A 27,228-nucleotide genomic window follows, 5' to 3' on the forward strand; every position below is an offset into this window, starting at 1 on the left:
TTGCTCAGTGTGAGGGGCAGGGACCCCAAGACTGTCCCCTGCCCTGTTCGATTCCAGGGTGCTCTGGAGGACAGAGGTCAAGATCTTTCCTTCACACCTCTGCCACCTTCAACTCCTACCTCCGGAATCTGCATTCACTGTTATGGGGCCCTTCTGCCAACCAGAAGATGTTTACCTCTGGACTTATGCAAAACAAGGCGTGGTCTCTCTTTCTCCCTCACAGAGCATCCCTGCGGTTTCACCCGGGACAGCCCCATGGGTCGGCGCTGGCTCAGGCCACTGCGCTGCCTAGCTCACGCTGGGAAGACTGTCACTTCCCTGGTGCGGCCTCCCTCTCGCCCCTGAGAGGCTTGGCACTTAGAGAAGCTGTGCCCCTGCAATCATCAGGCTGGGACGGCAAGGGGAAAGGTCCACAATGAGACGGGACTTACAGCAGACATCGGGGCCAGACCTGCCTTACACAGGCAGAGTGGGGGTGGTGGGCGGTGGGGACACGGGCTTCAGGAAGCCTGAGTGCAGACGGCAAGGAAGAGGAAAAAACCCATGAGGAGTCTAGCCATAGCCATGGTCAGAGCACATCTCACCCATACCCTGCCCAGCAGGCTGTCTGTGCTGTCGCAGTGAAACTGCAGTGGTCCGCAAATGGGGCAGTCCCACCAACCCTGCGGGGTGGAGGGAACCACACTCGGGGTTGTGAGCTGCACCGACCACCACTGGAGGCCAGGGTGCAGGAGGAGGATGGTCCCCGAGAGGCCAAAGACTATTCGGAAGGAGGGAACCCAAGGTGAGCAAAGAAGAACCGAGTCACGTGAGGCACGTGAGAAGCGAGAACTCCATCTATTTGTAAAGGAAACTAAGAAAATGGTCAAATATCTTTTTTTTTTTTTTTAATATAACCAAGCGAGTTTCCTGGTGAAAGAGGAAACCCATAGACCCTATATGACACTGCCCAGATCACAAGACTCTGAAGTCCACAAGGAACATGACTGTCTTCTCTTTCATGCCTAGCACAGGGCTAGCACATAACAGACAATACATCTTTGCTGACTGAATCTAAACACAATACCCATTGAAACATATCAGTACGGGATAAAAGATTTTTCAGGTCTGATACCTATAAATGAAAACTTATTAATAAAAAAAGGAAGAAAGAAGGCCAAAAGCACAAGTCTATCCAAGTCCAGGTTCAGAAGACGAGATGTTCTTTGGGCACAGGGGGTGGAACATGGACCAAGGAAGCACCAACCCCGGGAAAAAGTACAAAAAGTGCAGTCACGCGGCTCACCTGAAAGACCACCCTGGACTTCTCCAGCAGGTAGGTCCTCATGTTGGCCCCGATGATGCGGTACCTCTTGTCAAAGCCGATCTGAATGTACTTCCCGAAACGGCTGCTGTTGTCGTTGCGGGTGGTTTTAGCATTCCCGATGGCCTGTGCAGAAAAGACAAAGGTGTGCAAGACAGGGTGGTTTTCCTAAGTTTCAGGATTGAATGCTCCTGGCAGCATCTCTATTCCCTCCCTCCTCCTTCCTTCTAGAACTTGTTATTGAGATGACAATGGTTCGAGCAAAAGAAAACAGAACTTCATTTTCCTTTACTCCTAAGGAAGGCCAGTGAGCATGATGAGTTGACTGAGGGTCTCTTTAAAGGGGACTAGACAGCTGGAAGGTGCACCTCCCTGACCTTCTTCTCTTCTTCCTTTTCCTACCTGGAATGTGCATGTGAGGGCCACTCTCCACCCCACCCTGAGAGCGCGCCATGATCCTTCAAGGCACCAAGGGCCAGGCCACTGTCAAACTTCAGGAAGCCAATTCTGTTGGAAAAGCAGCAGGAGGGCTGCATTCCCCAACACACAGGGAAAAATGACCATTTCCCAGGCCTCCATCATGAACCAGGTCCTGGGCTGCGCTCCCTTCACTTTCCCTGAATCCAGGCAAGAATCCCAGGAGATGAGTATTATTAAGTTCCCTCATATTTTTGCGAAAACTTGGGCTCAAAAAAGGTAAGCAGTGTGCTGGGGGTCACATGGCAGGGAAGTGCCAACACCAAGATACAAATCCACAGTCCGTGTTCACTCCACCTGGTTTCATGGTCCTTGTCCAAACTACTCACCGCCAGACAGGAGCTGCCACCTGTGTGGGTGACTTCTCACATCTCAAACAGTCAGGTCAAATCAAAGGATAAAGACTAAGACATGAATCATCACATTTATCTTTTCCTAAGAAAGGAGGAGAAAGCCTTTCAGAGGATGGCAGGGAACCAACTCATTACTCTGATAAGCAGTCAATAAGGAAGCAAAAATCCACCCTAACTTTCCTGTGTAAACTCTATCAGGGTAACTAGTTAGTGAGAAGCTTCTCTTCCTAGACTCACTCCCACTGATAAATGTGGGAGGAAAAATAGAATGTGAACATCTCCATTCTGTAACTCCTAATGAATTAACTAATCTAGGCATAAGCAATGGCTGCTGACTTCACCAAAAGATGTCTAGCTAGGCATTCTGTACATCTTGATGGGAACACCCACCATCAGCAATAAAGGGTTCTTGGTTTTTAAAACAAACAAACCTAAATCTAACCAAGCCTTTCAATTTTAGCACCCTTTTATGGGACATACAGAAGACAAAGGAACATGTTAACATCAGGAGGATGCAATCAGCAAAGGCCAGCTTCTGTAAAACTCTAAAGGACTGTCTACCTCCAACCAAAGAAAACACAAATCTCAATTTCAAAAATTTCAAATTTCATCATTTGTAAAATGGCAACAAGAATGTTCTCTTCCCGGCAGATGAACCTTCACCACATCTGAGATCACTCCTTAGGACAGCTTCAGGAAAGCTTGCCTACAGTCTAAAGATCACTGCCAGCCTATCCTCCTTACCTCACAAGGCTACTTTGAGAATCGATACAATGGATCTACAAGTACTTTGAAAGTATATAACGGTACCCATGAAGGGAAGAGGTTGTTTGTATTATTACTACCAAACCCATAAACTCCACTCCGGGCATGAACTTCTAACTTCTGTGCATGTGTGAAGGACTTGCACATTGTTCTTTATCTGTTAAACACCTGCTAGATTTATTGCTATTGTATTGACTTAGAAAACATTTCGATGCATGAGGAAAGCGAGACCAGTTGTTACACATGATAAAAACTCCGACTTTGATTATCTCTGAGTCTACAGTGCAACAAAAGACACAGACATGATACAGTTAAAATATGAAAAATGAACAAATGACATATGCAGGGAGTTCATGGAAGAAAGTCACATGACCAGTAAACATCAGATACTCAACCTCAGTGGAAATCAGAGAAATGTAGACAAAGATGACAGTCCAGGGTGGCACTACCTGAAGAACTTGGATACTATGAAATGGTGAGGAAAGAGGGACTCTCATATATACATTGCTGGTCCAAACGTGAACTGCAACAGCCATTCTTAAGAACAACTGGGCATATCTAGTAAAATTGAATATATAAGGACCCAAGAATCCAGCAACCGTACTTCTAGATATTACCGAGAGAAACTCACACAAGTGTACAAGCAGGTGTGCAAAACAATGTTTAATGCAGAATATGTGTAACAATAAAATACAACCTTAATGTCTACCAATCCGAGAAACAGATAAAATGTGGACTATTCATACAATGGGATGCTATGAAGCTGTTAAACTAAGCAAATTAGAACATAATGCATGGGTAAATAAAGAGAGTACTGAGTGAAAAGCAAGTTGCAAAATGGTTAATAGAATATGGTACCACTTATATGTGATAGATGCTTATATCTTTCCTTTTCTCCTTTGCTTTTCGCTTCTCTTCTTTTCATAGCTATCTGTAAGGCCTCCCCAGACAGCCATTTTGCTTTTTTGCATTTCTTTTCCATGGGGATGGTCTTGATCCCTGTCTCCTGTACAATGTCACAAACCTCATTCCATAGTTCATCAGGCACTCTATCTATCAGATCTAGGCCCTTAAATCTATTTCTCACTTCCACTGTATAATCATAAGGGATTTGATTTAGGTCATACCTAAATGGTCTAGTGGTTTTCCCTACTTTCTTCAATTTAAGAATGGGAAAGACTAGGGATCTCTTCAAGAAAATCAGAGATACCAAAGGGACATTTCATGCAAAGATGAGCTCGATAAAGGACAGAAATGGTATGGACCTAACAGAAGCAGAAGATATTAAGAAGAGATGGCAAGAATACACAGAAGAACTGTACAAAAAAGATCTTCATGACCCAGATAATCACGATGGTGTGATCACTGACCTAGAGCCAGACATCCTGGAATGTGAAATCAAGTGGGCCTTAGAAAGCATCACTACGAACAAAGCTAGTGGAGGTGATGGAATTCCAGTTGAGCTATTTCAAATCCTGAAAGATGATGCTGTGAAAGTGCTGCACTCAATATGCCAGCAAATTTGGAAAACTCAGCAGTGGCCACAGGACTGGAAAAGGTCAGTTTTCATTCCAATCCCAGAGAAAGGCAATGCCAAAGAATGCTCAAACTACCGCACAATTGCACTCATCTCACACGCTAGTAAAGTAATGCTCAAAATTCTCCAAGCCAGGCTTCAGCAATATGTGAACCGTGAACTTCCTGATGTTCAAGCTGGTTTTAGAAAAGGCAGAGGAACCAGAGATCAAATTGCCAACATCCGCTGGATCATTGAAAAAGCAAGAGAGTTCCAGAAAAACATCTATTTCTGCTTTATTGACTATGCCAAAGCCTTTGACTGTGTGGATCACAATAAACTGTGGAAAATTCTGAAAGAGATGGGAATACCAGACGACCTGATCTGCTTCTTAAGAAATTTGTATGCAGGTCAGGAAGCAACAGTTAGAACTAGACATGGAACAACACACTGGTTCCAAATAGGAAAAGGAGTTCGTCAAGGCTGTATATTGTCACCCTGTTTATTTAACTTATATGCAGAGTACATCATGAGAAAAGCTGGACTGGAAGAAACACAAGCTGGAATCAAGATTGCCGGGAGAAATATCAATAACCTCAGATATGCAGATGACACCACCCTTATGGCAGAAAGTGAAGAGGAACTCAAAAGCCTCTTGATGAAAGTGAAAGTGGAGAGTGAAAAAGTTGACTTAAAGCTCAACATTCAGAAAACAAAGATCATGGCATCTGGTCCCATCACTTCATGGGAAATAGATGGGGAAACAGTGGAAACAGTGTCAGACTTTATTTTTCTGGGCTCCAAAATCACTACAGATGGTGACTGCAGCCATGAAATTAAAAGACGCTTACTCATTGGAAGGAAAGTTATGACCAATCTAGATAGCATATTCAAAAGCAGAGACATTAGTTTGCCAACAAAGGTCCATCTAGTCAAGGCTATGGTTTTTCCTGTGGTCATGTATGGATGTGAGAGTTGGACTGTGAAGAAGGCTGAACGCCGAAGAATCGATGCTTTTGCACTGTGGTGTTGGAGAAGACTCTTGAGAGTCCCTTGGACTGCAAGGAGATCCAAGCAGTCCATTCTGAAGGAGATCAGCCCTGGGATTTCTTTGGAAGGAATGATGCGAAAGCTGAAACTCCAGTACTTTGGCCACCTCATGCGAAGAGTTGACTCATTGGAAAAGACTCTGATGCTGGGAGGGATTGGGGGCAAGAGGAGAAGGGGACGACAGAGGATGAGATGGCTGGATGGCATCACTGACTCGATGGACGTGAGTCTGAGTGTACTCCAGGAGTTGGTGATGGACAGGGAGGCCTGGCGTGCTGCGATTCATGGGGTCGCAAAGAATCGGACTGAGTGACTGATCTGATCTGATCTGATATGTGATAGAACCACCCTCTGATTTTTGCATATACAAATATGTAGGAAAACAAAAATGGACTGGAACCAATCACTTCAATATGATTGGGACTGTACAATAAGGAGACACATATCAACTAGGGTGGAAACAGAGAAGGGAGAAATTTAGCCAATGCCAGCAGAATGGGAAAGGCTTTAAGAAGTGGAAGATGAAGAGAATCTTAAAGGGTGGGTATAATTTCACCAGAGGAGAAGGAAAGGGGATTTTATTTATAAATATAGCATGGGCAAAGGGACAGAGGGGCATGTGAGGGACCTAACACGTGAGGAATGGCTACAGTGTGTTGAAACATGAGAGGAAACAAGAGGACAGGGAGTCAGGAAGGTGTGATGGGGCAGATCCTGGTATGAATAGGTTAATAGTCATAGACCTTGTTTCTTTAGCTTAAAAAAAAAAAAGTCATATCCTGAAAATTACGTAACAACTGGTTTTCATTTCTGTCGATTTAGCCCCCTTTCTTTCTCCAGGACAAGGGGAGTCTCTGCAGCTCCTGGAGTTGTATGCCTGCAGACTCCAGTCACCCCAAGAAGCCATGTGACCCCTCTGGGCTGGGGCTGGGTCTGCCCCTGCTCCCTCAGTCTCTTGATTAGCAGTGCCCTTCTAATCAGCGCAGACTTGTGAACCAGTCGCTCCTGGGCTGCTGACAAGCTCTTACACAGAATGGGGTCAAAGAGCTCTGAAGCTGACAGTAGATCATCCGAATCCAGCCCAGTCAATCCCAACCCACTCGCAACTCGACTTTAATTCAAACAACTGCCACCTAATGCAGCCCACTGGGAATTCCAGCGCCTCAGACAGCCCACAACTCTGGGTCTCCCCAGGAGGCGTCTGCAGCGGCTGGACTGCAGAAATAACGAGGTGATGACATGACCATAACTGATTGCTTCGTTGGGAGGTGCCATCCTTCCCCGGGACGTCATCAGTAATCAGCAGTGCCCTGATTAAAACATGCCTTGTATTGGCTGTATTCCTCTGAGGAGCCATGAAGATGACTGAGCTTCCTGGCACCGGGGCCCAAGTTAAGACTCTGAACTTGCAACAAGTTGGGTTTGGCTAGTAACAGAATCTGCTCTTCTCTGCTTGGCGTCACTTTGATTCTACCTTGAGTTCTTCCAGGCAACAATTCTTCCTTTCCATGTGCATATCCAATATTTCTCTCAAAGGTAACACTTAATAATAGCCCAAGGGATAGCCTCTATGATAACAAAATTCCACAGTTGACAGAATGAGCCCTCTGGGTTTATTCACATGATTTCCAAAGTAGCAATCTGCTTAACTGTAGAAATTTAACGTTTTGCACCCAAACCACTGTAGCATTTGTTCACATGACATCATGCAAGACTGGGCTGGTTCATGGACACATCCTTCCTCCTCTTGCTCTCACATTCCTTCCATGCCTGCCCAGCAGCCCACCAGCCTGCTCAGGCTGTAACAGACACTGGAAACATCAGATCACTTCAGATCACAGTCATTTAAAAAGCATTCCCAAGGCAGGGGCCCCAACAGTTAGGTTCACCCCAGTGTTCATGGCAGCATTATTCACACTGGCCAATAAAGTGGAAACAACCCAACTATCCATCAACAGAGGAATAGACAAAAACGTGGTACATACGTGCAACAAGATGTTACGCAGCCACAAAAACGGAGACAAAGTACTGATGTGCGCTGCAACAGGGGTGAGCCTTGGGAGCGCTACGGAATCAGTGAAATCAGCCCTGCGCTGCAACAGGGGTGAGCCTTGGGAACACTACGGAATCAGCGAAACCAGCCCTGCGCTGCAACAGGGGTGAGCCTTGGGAACGCTACGGAATCAGCGAAATCAGCCCCCACAGAAGAAGTGAGGTCCATGATTCCACTTGCATGCGAGACACAGAAGAGGCAACGTCGTGGAGACAGAAATTAGAACTGAGGTTACCAGAGCAGAGGGCAGAACAGGACATTACTGTTCAGTGGGCACAGGGTTTCTGTCTGGATGGTGAAAACATCCTGGGAATGCACGGTGGTGGTGGATGGTGCACAACACTGAGCGTGTATTAGTGCCAATCAAATGTACACTTCAGTGGTTGTTAATTTTTCTATTATGTACGTTTTACCACAACAAAATAAAAAAAAAAATCATCCTGCCTGGGTCTTGTACCTGTTTGATTATGAGGCGGTCTGTCTTCATGAAGTTCCCCCGTCCTGGCTAATAAGAACCTCCAGGGATCAAAAGGGTTTCTTCCCTTCTCTGTTTTGTACAGAATCACTACTTACTTTACTTCCAAAAGAACAGGCACTCTGTGTCTTGGCAATCTTACTACTACATACTGAATTTCATAGTAGTAATTTTGAAATTTGAAATTTTGAAACTCAAAGGAAAAGCTGAAATCCTGGTTCCACGCTCACCTGAGAGGATTCCTGATGCTAACTGCAGAGTGCTGGCCTAGCTGCCACCAGGTAAGTGCAGGAGACAGCCAAGGGGGAGGCACGGACTCACCTCCACGACCACCTCCCAGATCCAGCCCATGGCCAGGCCACCACCTTGAGACTTTAAACAAATGCTGTGAGCAAACAGGCTACAAACTAAATGTCTGACAACAGGGAGTTAAATAATGGTAAAGCCATCTATCAATGTATGTCTGTAGCCAATGAGTTCATAAGAAGCTAAATGATAAAGGGACATGGCTAATCCTATTAATATAATAGTCAGTGAAAAAGCTGGAAGGAAATATACCAAAATATTGAACAATTATCAGCAGGCTGTGGGATCAGTGGGGATTATTTCCTTTTCTTTCATATTTTCCAGTGAATCCTTCCTACCTTCTTAACATTTATTTGATAAATGTTTCCCAATGGGTGTGGGACTGAGACCAGCAGCATTAGGATCACCAAGGAACTTAAAATAAATGTAGATTCCCCAGGCCTTCTGAATCAGAAACTCTGGGAGTAATGCCCAGCTATCAGCTCTCACAAATGCTCCAGGAGATTCTGATGCACAGTCAAGTGCATTCTGATGCACAATCAAATAAAAGGTTTTTTTTTTTTTTTTTTCCCGTTTCTAATCTGTTTGGTAAAAATGCCTTCAGCTTTATTGACCATTTCCCAAATCATATAAGAACAGATACTGAAACTTGCTTTTGTCTACAAGCATACTAAGTCGCTTCAGTCATGTCCAACTCTTTGCAAACCTATGGACTGTAGCCCAGCAGGCTCCTCTGTCCATGAGATTCTCCAGGCAGGAATCCAGGCCTGGATTCTCCAGGTAGAAGAGTTTGCTTGGTTAACTGATGAGCCCCTGTGATTCAAGACTCAGAATCTACTCCTGCAGTTGGTGAAGGCAGAGGGAGCGAGAGGGGCTGGAGAAGGTCCAGCCGGGGTCTTGTTCCCCCAGCTCCAACATAATCTGAAGGACCAAGCACACTGATGCCTTGTGCCTCACCTGATGGGCTCAAGGCTGGGTGGAGAAACCTGACGCTATTTTGGCAATTTTCGGCTTCAACTGAATTTCCTCTCACTAAAACCAAGGGGCTCTTCGGGGCTGACAGAAGGGCCTACTGCAGCCCAGGCAATAGTGAAGGGCCTCAGCTTCGGAGGCAGGAAATCAAAGCTGGCCCAGGGACGGTGCAGCCATTTAGCTCAACTCCATCAGAAGGAAACTTTTACAGAGGAAAGGGGGGAAAAGAGAAATGGAGTTCCATCCCTGTAGCATGGCTCGCTATAGTGAGACCTAAGTTTCAGAAATCTCTCTGACCCCTCACTTGCATCGGCCGCTCTGAGGCCACCGTGTGGGAGGTGCAGGTGGTGAAGACAGAGACTGGACCTGCCCTGGCCAGTTCATGCCAACTCAGGGAACAATTTTCTGAGACTCTTCAACAAATTATATGTTGTCACATAGCATTTGACTCTTTCTCCCCGCAGAAGACAAAGTCCAAACATTTTTGGGAAAGGAGGGGGGATCTTTTATCCAGGCCTCCTCACCCCATGGGAACTTCCCTCCTGATTCAGTGGGGCCTCACCACGTGGGAAGGATTCGGTGGGACACTGATTTGCTGACACAGGATGGCAAGAGGGGACAGGACACGGCAGAGATGGCGGTAGACGGGGAAGGACTGTCATGACACTGTCGGGCAAAGTCAAGGGACAGGAAGACATGAAGAGGACCTTCTATCCAATACCGGGGACCTGGGCTTCCAGGTCAGGAAATTCCCAAATCTGTGGTTTTAGGGGCACCTTTGAAAAATTTCCCTCAACAGTGGACAACAGGTTCTTGGGAAGAGGTAAGAATGCTGACCACATGAGGCTGGACACTCAGCAGTCTTACCGCCAGCAGAAGGAACTCCAGCCAAGGAGGCTGAGGACATTTGGACGGCTTTACCTCCATGATGGGACTGGACGCCAGGACTTTCTCTTCGATGTTGGTGTCACTGGCTGAGCCACTGACCGTGGTGAAGTAGCGCATGGCATACTTGGCCGACACCGTCTTGCCAGCTCCAGACTCCCCACTGACTATGATGGACTGGTTCTTCTCATCTCTGCAAAGCAAAGGCCCTGGTCAGTCGCTGGCCACAGAAAAGCACTCTCGCCTTCCAAGGACCCTGTTGGCAAGGGTCTGAGCCCAAATTAGGGATAAATGTGAGGGATGGCATGGAAACAGCCCAACTTCCTTCATACATTTCAACAGATCTGAAAGGGGGAGAAAGAAAGGAGTTCTGAGAAAGACTTACAAACCCCACATACCCTATTTTATGACCCAGAGGAAGGGGGACATATATATCATACACTATTTGTAATCACCCATAAGTTGACCTTGGGGGTGATGGGCAAGAGCACCCTCACTTTGTTCTACACACATTAGCTTTGCTTCCGTCTCAGCTAGAGAGCCCAGGACCAGAATATGGGCAGGAAAAACCACCTGATTTTGAACCTCACACCCACTGGTTAGCTGTCTGGCTTTGGACAAGGTAGTTTACTTCTTTGACCCTCAGACTATCTCAGTCCAGTCTCTTACGACTTTGATCTCCAACCACGCTCATGCTCTTCTAAGTGGTCACCTAGATGTAGGGACCACCTAGGTCTCTAATTCATCCTAACACTCCTGCCAGATTGAGGGTCTAAAGCACAGCTCTAAGCGTGCTTTCCCCACTCAAATCAAGGTAACTACCCATCACTTACAGAATCAAGTCCAAAGTCCTTAGTTGAATGGTTGAACCCCATCACAATGCACATCTCAACACTAAAACCTCTGACAAGCATGGGCAAACTGGTGCTAAGGACAGAACACTGGGCCTTTGGTCTAAGGATCTTGTCTGAGTTCTGGCTCTGCTATCGGCAGGCCCTTTGTGCTAAGGACAGAACACTGGGCCTTTGGTCTAAGGATCTTGTCTGAGTTCTGGCTCTGGCTCTGCTATCGGCAGGCCCTTTGTGAGCCTTAACCACATTACCATCTTACAGATTTGCTGCAAGGCTATATGAAACGATGTCTACATTTCGTATAAGGTGAGGGTATCGCAGTCCAGCCAAGATGAGCGACGTGCCAGCCTCTGCAACTGCGCACTTCCCCACCACTGCCACTGATGGTTCTCACTCTGCAGGAAATCACCTGCAACTTACACCCTTCTCCGGAAGCCTGACCCACGTCCAAAGTCTAAGCCATCTCAGGCATCCCAGCAGGCAATTATTTCTCTACCTTCTAAAGTCTCACAGCATCTGCTTTGTGCTGCTTGTAAGGCAGTGTCCCATCTCACCTCACACTGATGTCAGGCCCTGCATGGTCATTTTACTTGCTGTGTGACTTTGGGTCACTTCTTTTCTTTGGACCTCTGTCTTTTCATCTTGTCAAATACACAGGTGCAGCTTGGGACTCCCCTAGTGATTTAATCTGTCTCTGACATTTGATGATTCCATGATCAAAATTGTAAGAGGGAGTATGGGTGGGGAAAAGCTCTCAGTTGCAATTTTCCATTACTTAGGGTTGGCTGTAGGGGAGATATTTATAAGTATGGAATTCTACCCGACGTCCTTCAAAAACACAACTGATGTATGGCTCCATCCGTTCAGCCCAATTACAGACATGACTTAGCCTACTACTTGGGTCTCTTTGCTTTTCAAGAAATCCTTTTCTCCTGAGCCAGGTGAGGTTCCCTTTACAGGCACACCTTGGAGATACTGCAGGTTCATTTCCAGACAACCACAATCAAGCAACTATCCCAATAAAGAGAATATTGCAATAAAGCAAGTCATGTGAATTTTTTGGTTTTCTGGTGGAGATAAGTTACATTTACTCTATAATGTAGTTTATTAAGGGGCTTCCCAGGTGGCTCAGGTGGTAAAGAATCTGCCTGTAATGCAGGAGGCCCAGAAGGTACATAAGAATATTATGCCTAAAAAAAAAAAAAAAAAAAAAAAGCACATACTTTAATTTAAAAACATTTTATTTTGAAAAAAAATGCTAAGCACTCTCTTGGCCTTTAGCCAGTTGCAGTCTTTTGGTTATTGGGGGTTTTACTGCTGACTGATCAGAGTGGTGGTTGCTTATGGTGGGGGTGGCTGTGGCAATTTCTTAAAATAAAACAACAATGAAGTTTGCTGCATGGACGGACTCTTCCTTTCACTTGAACACTTAGAATCCAATGTAGGGTTATCAACTGGCCCAATTTCAATACTGTGTCTCAGAAAACAGGAAGGTATGAGGAGGCGGGGAAAGATAGGGGAACAACTAGCTGGTTGAACAGTCAGAACATACAAGACATTTATCAGTTACGTTCACGCCCTTACATTGGTGTGGCTGGTAGCACCCATAACAGTAACAACATAACATCAAATATCACTGATCACAGATCATCATCACAAATAGAAATAGTGTGAAAAAGTTTGAAATATTGCAAGAATTACCAAAATGTGACACAGAGACTTGGAGTAAATGCTGTTGGGAAAAAATGGAGCTGATAGACTTGCTTGGCACAGGGTTGAAACAAACCTTCAGTTTGTTTTTTAAAAAAGGCCTGTGAAGCACAATACATCGAAGGGCAGTAAAGTGAGTTCTGCCTATATTTAGAAAAACTAACCCACAGCCACGGCATTTCACACCCTGAAACACCAGCTGTGACTCAGGCCCAGGTTGCCTCCAGGAAGGCAGGAAACACCCCTGAAGGCCTGGGCATCAGGCAGGAGCACAGGACTCCCAGGTTGAGAACCAGCCGCTCTCCAGCTCTCACGCAAACACCAGCAACCAACAAGTCCATCTCCCATCCCCGGGGCTCACACTGCATCCCCATCTTGGACACCTGAGAGGCGAGACTTAATTGCTGCTCAACCTTCTGCTCTTCCAGTAAAAATTTCCCACCAAACCACTGCAGCACCTGGAGCTCCCCGAGCAAGGCCAGCCTCTTCTCCATCCCCATATCTGGGTGGGGGCCCCCTGGGCGGGGGGAAGTGGGGTGGGGAAAGGTGGATGTCAAGACACCTGAGGTCCCCACTACAGAGCACTGATCGGCCAGGGAGGCACTGCAGGGACTTTGGGGATGTCATGCTGAAGTGTGGTCTTGTTTGGGCTTTCTGCAGAGAAGAAACCATCATCCTTGGCCTCCCCACCAGCAACAGGCACAGAACCATCAGGAAGCACTGCTTCAGCTGTCTCCAACTGAGGGAAGCCCCAGAAGAGCTCCAGATACACCGCCTGGCTGTGACAATGAGGGCAGCATGCCCCTGGACGTGTGTGACATCAGTACCCTCGCCCTGGAACCCCTCTCTAATTGCCACCACGTGACCACATGCCAGTCGCTGAACTGAGAGCTCCTAGAGAACAGGCATTAGCTTTAACCTTGAACCTGCAGGATTCCTAGCGCCAAAGACTCTCCATCACTCCCTGTTCCCCCACCCAAGCCTTCTCCGTGTAAGGGGCACCAGCCTGCACTCGCCCACTTCATCCAGAAACCTGGGAGTCACTGTGGATTCCTCCCCTTCCCTCAAGCCAGTGCGTCTCACTGAATTCACCTCCCAAGACACTCTGCTCTGTTCTCTGGACCTGTGAGAGCCAGCCATCATCTCTAACAAGCATACAATAACAGCTGTCTAACCCTTGCTGTCATCCTCCTGTAATATCAACACATCCTCCTTAGATGACCTTTTGCAGTGAATATGGGGTCAAACCTCGCCCCCTGCTTTAAGCCGTCCAGTGGAACACCTCTGCCCTCTAAGATCCCAGCTCCGGAATCATGTTCAATACTCTCCATGAACCAGCATCTCTCTTTCCAGCTTTATCACATGCCACGCTTCTCTTTGTTCACTCCGTTCAAGCCACATGGGGCTTTCTTTTTCCTTCCTACTTTATATCTGCTTGAAGCTATTTCAGTTCAAACTGATTTTCTCTTCTTTGATCTCACAACTCTTAGTGCCTGGTACTCAGAGTCTGCCTTACGGCCACTCACACATTACTACTTTTCATTGTAATTAATTACCACCACCAATTTACACTTAGCCACGCTATCCCTTGCTTCAGTCAGTTCAGTTCAGTCGCTCAGTCGCAGACTCTTTGCGACCCCATGGACTGCAGCACGCCAGGCCTCCCTGTTCATCACCAACTCCTGAAGTTTACTCAAACTCATGTCCATAGAGTCAGTGATGCCATCCAGCCATCTCATCCTCTGTCGTCCCCTTCTCTTCCTGCCTTCAATCTTTCCCAGCATCAGGATCTTTTCAAATGAGTCAGCTCTTCACCTCAGGTGGCCAAAGATTTGGAGTTTCAGCTTCATCAGTCCTTCCCATGAATATTCAGGACTGACTTCCTTTAGGATGGACTGGTTGGATCTCCTTGCAGTCCAAGGGACTCTCAAGAGTCTTCTGTTTGGGACTCACAAGACTACTGGGTATCAGTCTTCTCATTTTAGAAAATCCATTTTAATAATATAAATATTAAGATGTTGCTGTGTTTTTATTTTGTCTTTGGGCCACGGCATCCAGGATCTTAGCTTCCCAATCAGGGATTTGAACCCAAGCTCTGTGCAGTAGAAGCTTGGAGTCTTAACCACTGGACCGCCAGGGAAGCCCCCCACTCTTCTCATTTTTAACAAGGATAAAAATGAAGTTTGGGAAGACCCAGGGATATTCCCAGAGTTCTCAGCTAGCAAGACACCAAATGCAAACTTGAACACAGACTTCCTTACCCTGGACAATTTCCCACTGGGGTGTTCTGTAACACCTCTACACCACCATTATAGCACCTTCGTGTGTAACCAAGCACCATTGGTGAATCCCTCCAACAATTCGAGCCTTGAGACATTAGACAGGAATCAGGTGTCAGTGCTGGCTGGCACAGCACCACTTCCTCAGTTAAAACATCACTTCTTTTAGGGTGGTCAGAAGCCCCTGCCTGACCACCCTACCTTCCTAGCACTCAGCATACAGTTTACTAATATTTTCTTTATCTACTTAGCACTCCTTCTATCCTTGTCTTTCCCATTAGAACCTAGTTCCATGATGGCCAGTCTCAGATGCAGGGCTTGGATGAACTGGCCAGCGCCTGGTTTGTGTCAAGATAGCAGGGGCTATCACGGATGGTGGTCTTCATAGACTGAGGCTACGGTGCCCCCTAGAGGTGTACAATTTACTGCCCACAAACCAAACTTCGTGGTTCCTGACCTCAGTTCAGTCTCCGGAGCTCATCCATGGGAAGGGGGCTCCCTGCAGGGGCCCCAAGCTTCAAAGAGGTGCAGCTCTCTTTCCGTGGACTGGGCACTCCCTGAAAGGCAGGAAGAGGTGGGAAAAGACCTGCTAATGCCCCTGACACACAGTGGAGCTGCTAAACAGGAAGGAGGGAAGGCCCAGCCTGAGCCTCGCCCAGCAGGAAGGACGCCCTGTCTCTCAACACACATCATTAAGCCCCTCCATCATTCCCCACTCCAGTAACAAATCATCTGAAAATTTAGGTGTGTCAGTAGAATACAGTCTAGTCACTAATGGGATAATCAATCTATTGTTTCTTGCCTGTCTATGTCTGTCTGGTCTGTAATTACATTTTCAACACCATCATCACAGTGCAGACCATCTACTATGGTTAAAAAAGAAAAAAAAGATTTGCACCAGACAATGGGGATACAAAGAATTTTTAATCAAGAATTTCCGTCCAACACAGACATTTGTGTCAGTACCATGGACAGAGTTAATAACTGGGAGACATGCAAGGAAGACAATTAAAATGAATCTTAGCAGCATGCCAGCTAAAAAAAAAATTGATAGTACTATATATGGTATGATATTTTCTTTAAAACTCAACAATAAAAAAGAAATATGATGCCTAGGGATACAAACACAATTATATTAACACAAAATAATCTCAAAACCCCATTAGAGTGGGAAAGTCAGGAAAAGTCAAGTAGAGGGCAGAGTCACCTTGGGAGAAAAAAAAAAACAGGTTCTATGGGAAGGGAAAAGTAAGGTTTGGGGACACAGATAAGCTAGGATGGAGATAAAGTTAGGTAAAGCTATAGTTTTTCCAGAAATCATGTATGGATGTGAGAATTGGGCCATAAAGAAGGTTGAGTGCTGAAGAATTGATGCTTTTGAATTACGGTGTTGGAGAAGACTCTTGAGAATCCCTTGGACAGGAAGAAGATCAAACCAGTCAATCCTAAAGGAAAGCAACCCTGAATACTCATTGGAAGGCCTAATGCTGAAGGTGAAGCTCCAATACTTTGGCTACCTGACGTGAAGAGCTGAATCATTGGAAAAGATCCTGATGCTGGGAAAGATTGAGGGTAAAGGGAGAAGGGGGCAGCAGAAGCTGAGATGGTTAGATAGCATCACCAACTCAATGGACATGACTTTGAGCAAATTCTTGGAGATAGTGGAGAATAGGGGAGCCTGGGATGCTGCAGTCCATGGGGTTGCAAAGAGTTGGACACGACTTAGCGACAGAACAGTCAGTTAGGTAAAAAAGGTACAGAAACTTAGAGCGAGGCCATTTGGGGCTCTAAACAGAGCCTCACAGTTACAGTGAGTCTAAAGTTAAAGATTTTCTCCCAAGGTTGGGGCATGAGAAAGAACGGTTCTGCTGTGAGAAGGGGCTGGGCCAGAAAGTGCCAAGTCAGGGATCCCATAAACCCAGCCAACAAGAAAGCCAGGCTCAACGTGGGAATGAGGAGATATGTCCTGGGCAGCTAGAGAGAGGGTGCCTATGTCTGGGGCCCTCCATGCTCGGGACCCAGACAGGCTCAGGGTGTGGGGCAGGCACAGCAGCATCCCTGAGCATCTCTGCCATCAGGGACCAGTGACCTACCTGCCACACCTTCCCCTCTGCCAGGCAGGGCTGTGTGCTCACAGTCTAGAAATCAAGTCAATATGGAAGGCAGCCATAAATATTCATGGAAAACTGCTTAATTGGTAGTTAGCAGTCAGAGTCCTAAGTGCCCAGTCAATAAGATGAAATTGAACCTTCTGACAACGCGGGGGCTAAGTACTTAGTACATTTCATATCCAAGTATCATTTTTCTACTTTAGTCTCACAGTGGCCCTCTGGGTGCTAAGTTCTATTTATAAACCTCCTAGGTGTAGTGTGATACAAGTAGCCGTGAAATGAATCCGTCTCCTTCCACTTACTTGCTGTTCCCAGGAGAGGCTGCCTCCTCTCACATGTGAAAGGATCACAGAAAGAACCTCTGGGAACTCAGTCAAGCCCACCCCTCACTGGAAGATAAGCAGGGCAGAGTGAGACAGAAACAGAGTTGGGGTCTCTTCGGTGTGGATGGAGATGTCCCAGCATCTCTGCTCTTAAACTGGAAAGGCTGGAAGATGAGCCGTAAGACCTCCTGCTATTCCTGAACTCTGATTCCAGATCCAGGTTACAGTTGAGCTGTGCAGAATATTAATAAATAGCTCACATCAACTGCAGGTACCTGCTAATCTTGAAAATACCCCTGAAAATTCAGAAATCTGTGGGTTTAGTTAGCTTATTAAGAAGCAGAGACATTACTTTGCCAACAAAGGTCCATCTAGTCAAAGCTATGGTTTTCCCAGTAGCCATGTATGGAGGTGAGAGTTGGGCTATAAAAAAAGCTGAGCGCCAAAGAACTGATGCTTTTGAACTGTGGTGTTGGAAAAGACTCTTGAGAGTCCCTGGGACTGCAAGGAGATCAAACCAATCCATCCTAAAGGAAATTAGTCCTGAATATTCATTGGAAGGACTGATGCTGAAGCTGAAGCTCCAATACTTTGATCACCTAATACGAAGAACTGACTCATTTGAAAAGACCCAGATGCTGGGAAAGATGGAAGGCAGGAGGAGAAGGGGACGACAGAGGATGAGATGGCTGGATGGCATCACTGACTCAATGGACATGAGTTTGAGTAAACCCCAGGAGTTGGGATGGATAGGGAGGCCTGGTGTGCTGCAGTCCATGGGGTCACAAAGAGTCGGACACGACTGAGCGACTGAACTGAACCGAGCAACAGAGGCAAGTGTTTCCTGTGGTTTTATATTTAACAGAATTATTTGGTCCATGTTATCTTGTGCTGTGCCATGCTTAGTCGCTCAGTCATGTCCAACTCTTTGCAACCTCATGGACTGTAGCCCACCAGGCTCCTCTGTCCATGGGATTCTCCAGGCAAGAATACTGGACTGGATTGCCATGCCCTCTTCCAGGGGATCTTCCCAAACAAGGTATCGAACTCAGGTCTCCCATATTGCAGGCAGGTTCTTTACCGTCTGAGCCACCAGGAAAGCCCAGTGTTATCTTAGTTGGGGGTAAACTATGATGTACACTTATTTGTACCCTACAGGGTGTGTGTGTGTGTTAGTCACCCAGTCGTGGCTGACTCTTTGCAACCCCATGGACGGTAGCCCACCAGGCTCCTCTGTCTATGGGATTATCTGGGCAAGATTACCTGCAGTACCAAATAAACACTTCTGGAGCTCTCTTTCACTTGGTGCTGGAAATTACTTTACAGAAAAGGAACACATCCAGGTAATATTCAGGTAAAAAGGCTTCTCGTGGATCAGCAGTCTAGCTCGGTAGTATCTGAAGCCAGGTGCATCTGAGCACCTCGGTCTAAAGCCCATCCTCTTTCTCTGCACTGCACTCTCTCTGCCAGGTTACCAGGAGATACAAGGTCTTCTTCGATTTCTCTTCTAGATCCAGCCTCATCCATTCACCTTTTAAATTTAGCAGAACCCTGCACATCAATTTCAGCATCTCCTCTCACCTCTCCAGGTTGCCTCTAACATGATCTCATCTTACCTCCTCGCTACAAACACCACCCCAAAGCTGTCCACTCTCAGATTTACACCCCAACCCAGATCTCTCCCAAAGCCAAGCACATATGCGCAGCGACAGTGACACACAGAGGCTGCACAGCTCTCCCCTCAAAGCCTCCACACCCAGAACCAAGCTCCCCAGCCCCCACTCCAGTCTGCTCCTTGTCCTTACTCCTCAAGCACATGGCTTGGTGCCCCGCACAGCAATGAGATGGGGACTTGGGAAGGGCCTTTGACTCTTTTCTGTTCCTTACACCACCAGGCAGAGTTGACTGTACTGCCTCGATCCTCTTTTTAATCCATCCCCTAAGTCCTGTCCCTCATCCTTTCTCTCCTGGTCCTTTCACAGTATCGTAACCGGTCCTCCTCTGCCTATGTCAGCCCCTACTCAATCCATTCTCCTCATTGCCACTGGAAAGATATTTCCAAAACACTCATTTGAACATATGTAAGTCAGACATGAATTCGAACCCTGGGTTGTAAAGATCCCCGGGAGGAGGGCATGGCAACCCATTCCAGTACTCTTGCCTGGAGAATTCCACAAACAGAGGAGCCCGGCGGGCAACAGTCCGTGGGGTCGCGAAGAGTCAGACACAGCTGAGCAAGCACGCACGTGGGTCCCATGAGCACCTCTCATGAGACACTGGGGCTTGCATCTGCATCAGCACCTGCAGCATCCCAGGCCCTTCATGATTTATCCCACGAGGCCATTCCAGGCAGAGGCGCCAGGCTGTGCAAAGGGCAAAAGAGAGAAATGGTGTTCCAGGAAGAGGGTGAAGTTTAGGGCACTCCCACCCCAACAGGCAAGTCGTGGCCTCTGGCAACGACTGGACTACAAAGAACCATAATTTGTTCAGCCTTGGCTGCACATGTGGAGCTCAGGAAACTTCCCCGATGGATTCCACAACCATCACCTGGATCACAGCCTCTGGGGGTAGAGCCCAGATATTTGTTTTGTTTTGTTTTAATTCCACAAGGATTCTGATGTTCTGCTACATTAGTTCTGCTAGGATTAAGAACCACTGCTCAACAGCTTCATTAAATGGGTCATGATATAAATATATTCAGGTACTTGTAGACATTCAAATACCTTGTAACTTATTCATGGTTGCTATTAGCCTAATATCGTGTAACACTGACCTTAAAACAAAGACTAACTTTACGAGGCTAAACAGTTCGTAACATGTGAGTTTTTTAACCGTTCTTCTTGTCTGTAAACTATAGGAGCCTTTACGTTTAAGTCTAAGTTCCAGTTAATGGTTTATTTACAAATCACTTAGAAATCAAAGTAGAGCATCCTTGTTGACTAGACTTACGTGACTGATACCCCCCAGTGGCAGCAACAGTGCAGGCCGGTCAGCACTGGAGTCAGAAGCGCGAAGACGCACGAGCACTGCAGAGCGCGCTGCGGCCGGCCAGTGCCTGTGAGCGGGGGAGAATCGGCAGCTTTGCCCTGTCTCCAGTGTTCTGCACCTGGGGTCTACAAATTCCCAACACGCTCACGAATAGAATTCAGGGGCACCCATGAACTTAGATGGAATAAAAAGCACGGCTCTATTCAGTTTTACTAAATTCTAACAATTTTAACATTTCCGCCAATTAAGAACATAGCCAAATGTGAAACCTAAAAAAGTTACACAAATGAACTTATTTATAAAACAGACACACAGACACAGAAGACAAACTTATGATTACCAAAGGGGCAAGTGGGGAGGGATACACACTGGATTAACAGACACACACTGCTGTATATAATATAAACAACAAGGTCCTATTGTATAGCACAGAGAATTATATTCAGTATCTTGCAATAACCTATAATGGCAAAGAATCAGAAAATATATATATAACGAGATCACTTTGCTATATACCAGAAACTAACACAACACTGTAAGTCAGCTATGTTAGTCACTCAGTCACGTTCAGCTCTTTGCAACCCCATGGACTGTAGCTTCTGTCCACGGAATTATCCAGGCACGAATACTGGAGTGGGTTGCCATTCCCTTCTCCAGGGGATCTTCCCAATCCAGGGATTGAAACTGGATCTCTTGCATTGCAGGCAGATCCTTTATCATCTGAGCCATCAGGGAAGCCCCAAATCAACTATACTTCAATTTAAAAAATAAACAAAAAAGAATAGTCAAAAACAGGGAGCAGAATTAGCAGGACCTGTGACTTTGACACCATATTATATTACAGTTGCTGCAGATATCATTAAATATTTACACTCATCACTACTTCAAAATTATGGTTATTATTAGATCTGCCACTAATGCATTAACGATACCTTATATTTACTTTATCACAAACTCCTAAAATAATTTGGTAAGTTCAATAAAATCAGTCCTTTGCAATTGTACATATATTTGATACATTTAAATGTTTCAAATGGAACAAAAATGGTTAAGAGTCACTCATTCCCTTTTAAAAATGTTTTTCTTTTCCAGGTTGCAAAATCATGCCTCTTTGCACAGCATTAATGACAATGACTTTCAAGGAAACCATGCCCACGTTTGGTCAGTCCTGCTGCATTTTTCAAGGGCCAATAAGAAACATCACTAAGTGTGCTGGTAGAGGTGGGAGGTAGATTTCAGAGACTCCTAGGATAGGGGGGCAAGTTTCTCTCCCCTGGAATACATTGTAGCACAAGTTGGTATATAACCTTTCAGGCCTTAAAGCTCACAGAAGACTAAATGACACTCTCACAGCGTCTGCATCTTATTGCCCTGAACAGTCCAACATTGCAAGGCAAGGATTTTGAGATGTACTTTCTAGTAAGTTCCTGGGTGATAATGATGCTGCTGGTCTGGGCACCCAGCATCATCATCCCTTGGCTGGTTTGAAAGTTCATGATTCTCTCATGTGGCCATGAAATTATACAGCACCTGGGCCTAAGGCTGACTCTGCTTTAGTTGTTCTGGGGAGCCTATTCTAGAGGGGAAAAAGCTGGCTCAAAAGACAGTGTCTGAGGATCCATCTTGCCCCTCCAACTGCTACAAAGGCTCTCACAGGTCCCCACTGGAGAGGCTCTCACAGGGTTTAGCTTCTTCTGTAGCCTTCCTCTCCTAAATGCAACCATCCCAGCCTCCTGGCCCAGAAACCATCCAGCCTTTCACGTATGAGACACTCAGGATCGAGTGGAGGTGGAAAAGCGCTGGGCTATGTTAGCAGCTGACAGGCCCCCAGGGCAGGCTGAGGACATACCAGAGGCTGGTGCCCAGAGGCTTCAACAGTTCACAATGAATGAACACGCTCTAAGTGAAAAAAGAGAATACATGCAAAAGAGAGTCTGGCTACGGGAAGGCACTACTAACTGCAGTCATTTGTGTCCGCCACTTAATATTTATGAATATTTATGCCTAAATTATCATGGAGCATAATGATTATGAACATCATTAAACATATTAGGCTAATTCTGCTGTGAGCTTTACTCAGTTATAAAAAGCAAGGCTCTACCTTCACAGTGTTTTCCCTACACAGCTTAAAAAAATTAGACCACTGAGGGCACAAGCTTGGACATCCAGCCTAGCACCCTTTCTATGATGCAAGGGCCCTTCAAATACATCATGTGTTCAAGCACATGAGAGGTCACTTCATAAGACAATCTGCTTCAGACTGAAGGCATTCAAGCAGAGACAGAACTGACCTCACAGCTTAGTAGATAATGTTGGAATTATCTACATGGAACTGCTGGGCTTAGAGCAGACGCACCTGAATGGTAGCTCTGGTTATTTATCAGTAGCACACTCATTCATGGGTTTCTTTAGTACAACATCCCAAGTCTGTGGGTCCTGGAATACCCAGTGGGTCTCTAACCACTTCTTAGTCCTCTAAAGAAAGACTCACTTTAATGGGCTGAAAGATCTAATAATGGAAAGCAAGTCAATAATTCATTATGCTGTCAGGAAAACTCGTCGCTCTCAGAAATATCCCTAACAAAAGTAAAATTGAGAAAGGCTTCTCCCTTCTCTCAGCCCACACTTTTGATATATTCTTAGATCTGTCTCATCTGGGAAATGCTACCTCAGGTCTAAATGTGCCAGCCCCATTCCTCTGAGCTCAGCCAAGGCATCTTCCCCACCTGCATCCACTCCTTGAGCAGTTAAGATGGCAGATGAAACCATTTTAATAAATGAACCGACTACAGCGGGCCCTTCAGCAACAGGTGTGAACTGCATGGGAACACAGACACACTGATTTTTTCTTCAGTAGTAAATACTACAGTACTGCCCAACTCGTGGCAGGTTAAACGGGAGCGCCCACGGACGGCAGGGCCAACTCTAGGTTAAATGTGGATTTCATCCGTGCAGAAAGTTGGCGCCCCTAAACCCCACGTTGTTCAAGAGTCAACTGTACACTTATATCAAGTTCTGAACTTCTGCAATAGCACCTTCAGGCCCCAAATCGACTACCTTCTGGAGAGGATCACAGGACCTGCAGTTACAGTGCTGGGTGAGAGAGTAACCGAGATCTTGACAGATAGTTCCTACTGATTACTCACCTCCCTGCCCTCTCTCAAGGCCTTTTTATATCGCACAAATGTAAGTGCCCAAGAGTTACCCAAACAGAAAACCTAGGTAACAGGGATGATCAAAGTTCACAGTAGTCAACATCAACTCCACTCTATAACACGATCACATCTACAACTTCAGTTTACCCTCCTGCTGACCATGGAGGCAGGTTAGGCAACACTCTTTCACTCCCCTTCCAGGCCCAATAACCTGTACAAAGTGGAAGAAAGTACCTTATCCAAAGCCAAGGTTTCCTTGAAAAAGTCCCATATGGCTCCATCCCCCTCCTCAGTCAAGCCCAGCCAAGGGTGTGGCACTCAACACTCCCCAGAGGTTACAGCCTACATGCCATCTGATAGGGTGGTGAGTCAATGTGGGCAAGAACCCAAGAATTACAGTTCAACTTCCAAATCAGGAATCTTTAAGCCCAACTAGAGCGTAAATGGCAACCCACTCCAGTGTTCTTGCCTGGAGAATCCCAGGGACGGGGGAGCCTGGTGGGCTGCCATCTATGGGGTCGCACAGGGTCGGACACGACTGAAGCAACTTAGCAGCAGCAGCAGCAGAGTGTCTACAAACCTCTTAGCAGTCAAAAGGGGAGGAAAAAAAAACCATGATGATGGGAAAGGGGACTCAGCTGTCCACCAGTCAGGTGGCAATTCTTTACTACATACCTGCATGGGGTCCCATTTTGAGCTTTCCAAGTAAGTACATGAAAACAGCTCCCTTGAGGAGCTGCCACTCCGAGGGACACCCAGCACACTTAGAACAAAAGACAGCATTGTGCTGCAAAGTACAGAAGAGAACGCCAATGGTCTAAGATCCAAGGGGGCCGAGACTCGAGAGCAAGACCCCTGAAGAATCTTGTTAGATGTCAATGTCGACTGCCTTGAGGTTCGTCTTTACCAAGAGCTGGAAGTTTTCAGCGACGGAAGAGAAGCTCAGAATTAGGAATTAGCTGTGCAGTGGCTTCACGGGATGGCGACTTAGTAAAGTTTCCCCTTGTCTTTTCTTGAAGGATAAGTTGGGGGGAGAGGGGGCAGTTCAGAGTTTATGTAAAAACCTTTGTTGGGGGAAAAAGAATCCTATGTTAAAATAAACTTCCTTTTGTGTCAAAAATTCGACAATGTCTCCCTACAAGCAGAAGGAGTGTTTTAATGCAGCTAATTGACTTTGGGAAGATTTTGAGTTCTGAATATTCACAGGCTTTTAGGGGCTAGGTAATTTAATTAAAGCAATCCTCAAATACTCCCAGGACCAGAATGTGCTTGCTTTTCAAATCGTTAAAAAAAAGAAAAGAAAAATACATCCTAGGCTTTCCTTTAATAAAGCTTAAATGCTGCGATCTGGCTGTTTTTAGTAATGGTTGTGAAAAAGTCCCTTGTCAGTTGCAAAAATCCCAAATGGTGAAGTCTTTTAGTGTTATTTTTAGTGTCATTTATCAAGATCCACAGGAGTTTTAAATGGTAAGTTACAGACACTACTGGAGCAGCAGGTGTGCTCACGGAGAGGGAAGCCCAGCTTCCTGGAAGTAAGTTAGCAGCTATCTGTGAGGACCCAGGAAGCACATGTATCACCTCATCTACTGGAGCACTCCTCCCTACACCCCCACTGTGAGTGAGCGCCACCCGTGGACGGAGGTGCTCCCGTTGGAAGCAACACGTTTTCCTTCTCTGATCTGAGTGCCAAGATTGTACTCCACCCCATATTCATAAAACACTGACCTGGAGCATCCTAACATTCTTGCTGATACCACGGTCCCCTCCGAGGCCTGGAAGTACTACAAAGCTCCAAGACTGGGAGGCTTACTTGGCCAACCTGCTGAGCAACCACAGCCTGGTGCATTTTGCTGAGCCATGTTCAGGCTTCTTGACTCGTGGAAAAGGGACACAGGGAAAGGGCCAAAGATAAGAGGTGTCAGGCATTGGGCAAGGCCTTCAGAACCCAGGAAAGCAAGTTCAGAGAGCCGACAACCTTGAGTTTGAGATGGGCCCTCCCACCCAGCTGCTCAAATGTTTCCTCTTTAATCCTCTTCTCTTCTGGCTTCATTTCTTTGCTGTGCCTGACTCTCAGGATCTAGTCCTATATGAACCCAAGACCTAAATGTTTTCTTGTTAAACCCTTGTTTATACTTAATGAAGCTTAAATTTATAAACCTGGCTTACAACTTGGAGAAACCCTCTTTTAAATAAAAAGATGTGTATGCATATTGGTTAGCATGTATGGTACTGAATTCTTCTCCAGATGGTGTATACCTACTGAACTACAAACAAATGTTTTTGGACAGGATTCTTCACAACATAGTATTATTCACAGTTATCTCCCTGTTCTCATCCCACATGTCTCAACCTCATTTATCAAGTCTAGTATGATGATATCAAGTGTTCCTATTTAAGAAATGTAGTTCCTGCTCACCTTTTCTGTAAAATAGCATCTCTACATCTGCTTTCTGCCTTTTATTAATTTTTTTGGGGGGGTGGGTAACAGCTTTACTGAGATATAATTCAAATATCATATGGTTCACCCATTTAAACTGTATAAATTCAATGATTTTTAGTATGTTCACAGAATTGTGCAACCATCACCAAAATCAACTTGATAACTTTGTCATCACTACAAAAAGAAGCTCTGTCCATTCCCAGTGATTTCCCATCAGTCCCCCTGACCCCAGGCATTCACTAGTCCACTCTCTGCCTCTCCCTATTATGAACTTTCATATGAAGGGAACCATGATCTTCTGACTGATTTCTTTCATTTAGTATAATGTTTTCAAAGTTTATCCATGTTGTTGCATGTGTCAATTCTTCACTCCTAATTTTTAAGGCCAAACAACATTCTGTTGTATGGATATACCAATTTTTTCCTTTTTCAGTTGGAGGACATTTGGGTTGTTGCCACTTTGGGGGGCATTATAGATAAACAGATTCATATACAGTGTTTAGTGCGAACATGCTTAAATTTTTCTTGGTTATAATAGTAGTTTTGCATATTTGAAGGATACTTTGCATACTTGAAAGTATGCATAGCTTTGCATACTTGAAGGATAGGCACTGAAAATCCCCTTCATTTTGAGCTCATCAAAATCTACCTGTTGTGTCAAAAGGTGAGAGCAATCGCTTCTCGGCCTTTTGGCTAAGATTAAGTGTAAAAGGTGAGACAGCATACTATTCAGGAACAATTCTAATCTCTTCAGTCCCTAATAAGTTATTTTTGGTGCCCTTTTTAATCAGCTAAGATGGATTAATTAAATTCCTTAATTCTGAGGTATTTTACCTGACAAATAAAACAGTACACCTTTTCTGTCAAGTATTTATCAACTGCTAAAAAAAACAAAAAACCAAAACTGACTATAGACTGATTTGACTTTCCTAACTCCTAAAACATACCACAATGTTAAATTTTCAATTTTGGAAAATTCAAGCATCTCTTAACATAGGATCTGATCTGGGAATTTCAATATGACTCTTCAGGTAGTTCTTTTGTTTCTGTTTTTATCATCCAACCTCAAATATGAGTTCAAATGGGGTGCTTTTAGAGTGGTTTTTCCCCCCCTTCAGTCACTCATATCCTTTTGTTTGATGATACTTCTCCCCGTTTTAGTCTACTTTCCTTACGCCATGAAAAACTTTACATTTGCATGTAGCATGTTCCTTTA

General features: G+C 45.6%; 1 protein-coding gene across 2 annotated transcripts in view; it reads right to left on the minus strand.

Moving 5' to 3' along the window:
* MYO5B (myosin VB) overlaps positions 1 to 27,228 on the minus strand; it is a 334,782-nt gene that overhangs the window by 131,457 nt on the left and 176,097 nt on the right. For both annotated transcript variants that reach the window (XM_027526146.1, XM_027526145.1), the window contains exons 5-6: positions 10,192 to 10,348; positions 1,286 to 1,429 (exon numbers count right to left, since the gene is read on the minus strand). In XM_027526146.1, the coding sequence (XP_027381947.1) occupies positions 1,286 to 1,429; positions 10,192 to 10,348 (301 nt within the window). The remainder of the gene's footprint in view (positions 1 to 1,285; positions 1,430 to 10,191; positions 10,349 to 27,228) is intronic.

The sequence above is a fragment of the Bos indicus x Bos taurus genome, chromosome 24, assembly GCF_003369695.1.
Source record: "Bos indicus x Bos taurus breed Angus x Brahman F1 hybrid chromosome 24, Bos_hybrid_MaternalHap_v2.0, whole genome shotgun sequence".
Classification (NCBI taxonomy): domain Eukaryota; kingdom Metazoa; phylum Chordata; class Mammalia; order Artiodactyla; family Bovidae; genus Bos; species Bos indicus x Bos taurus.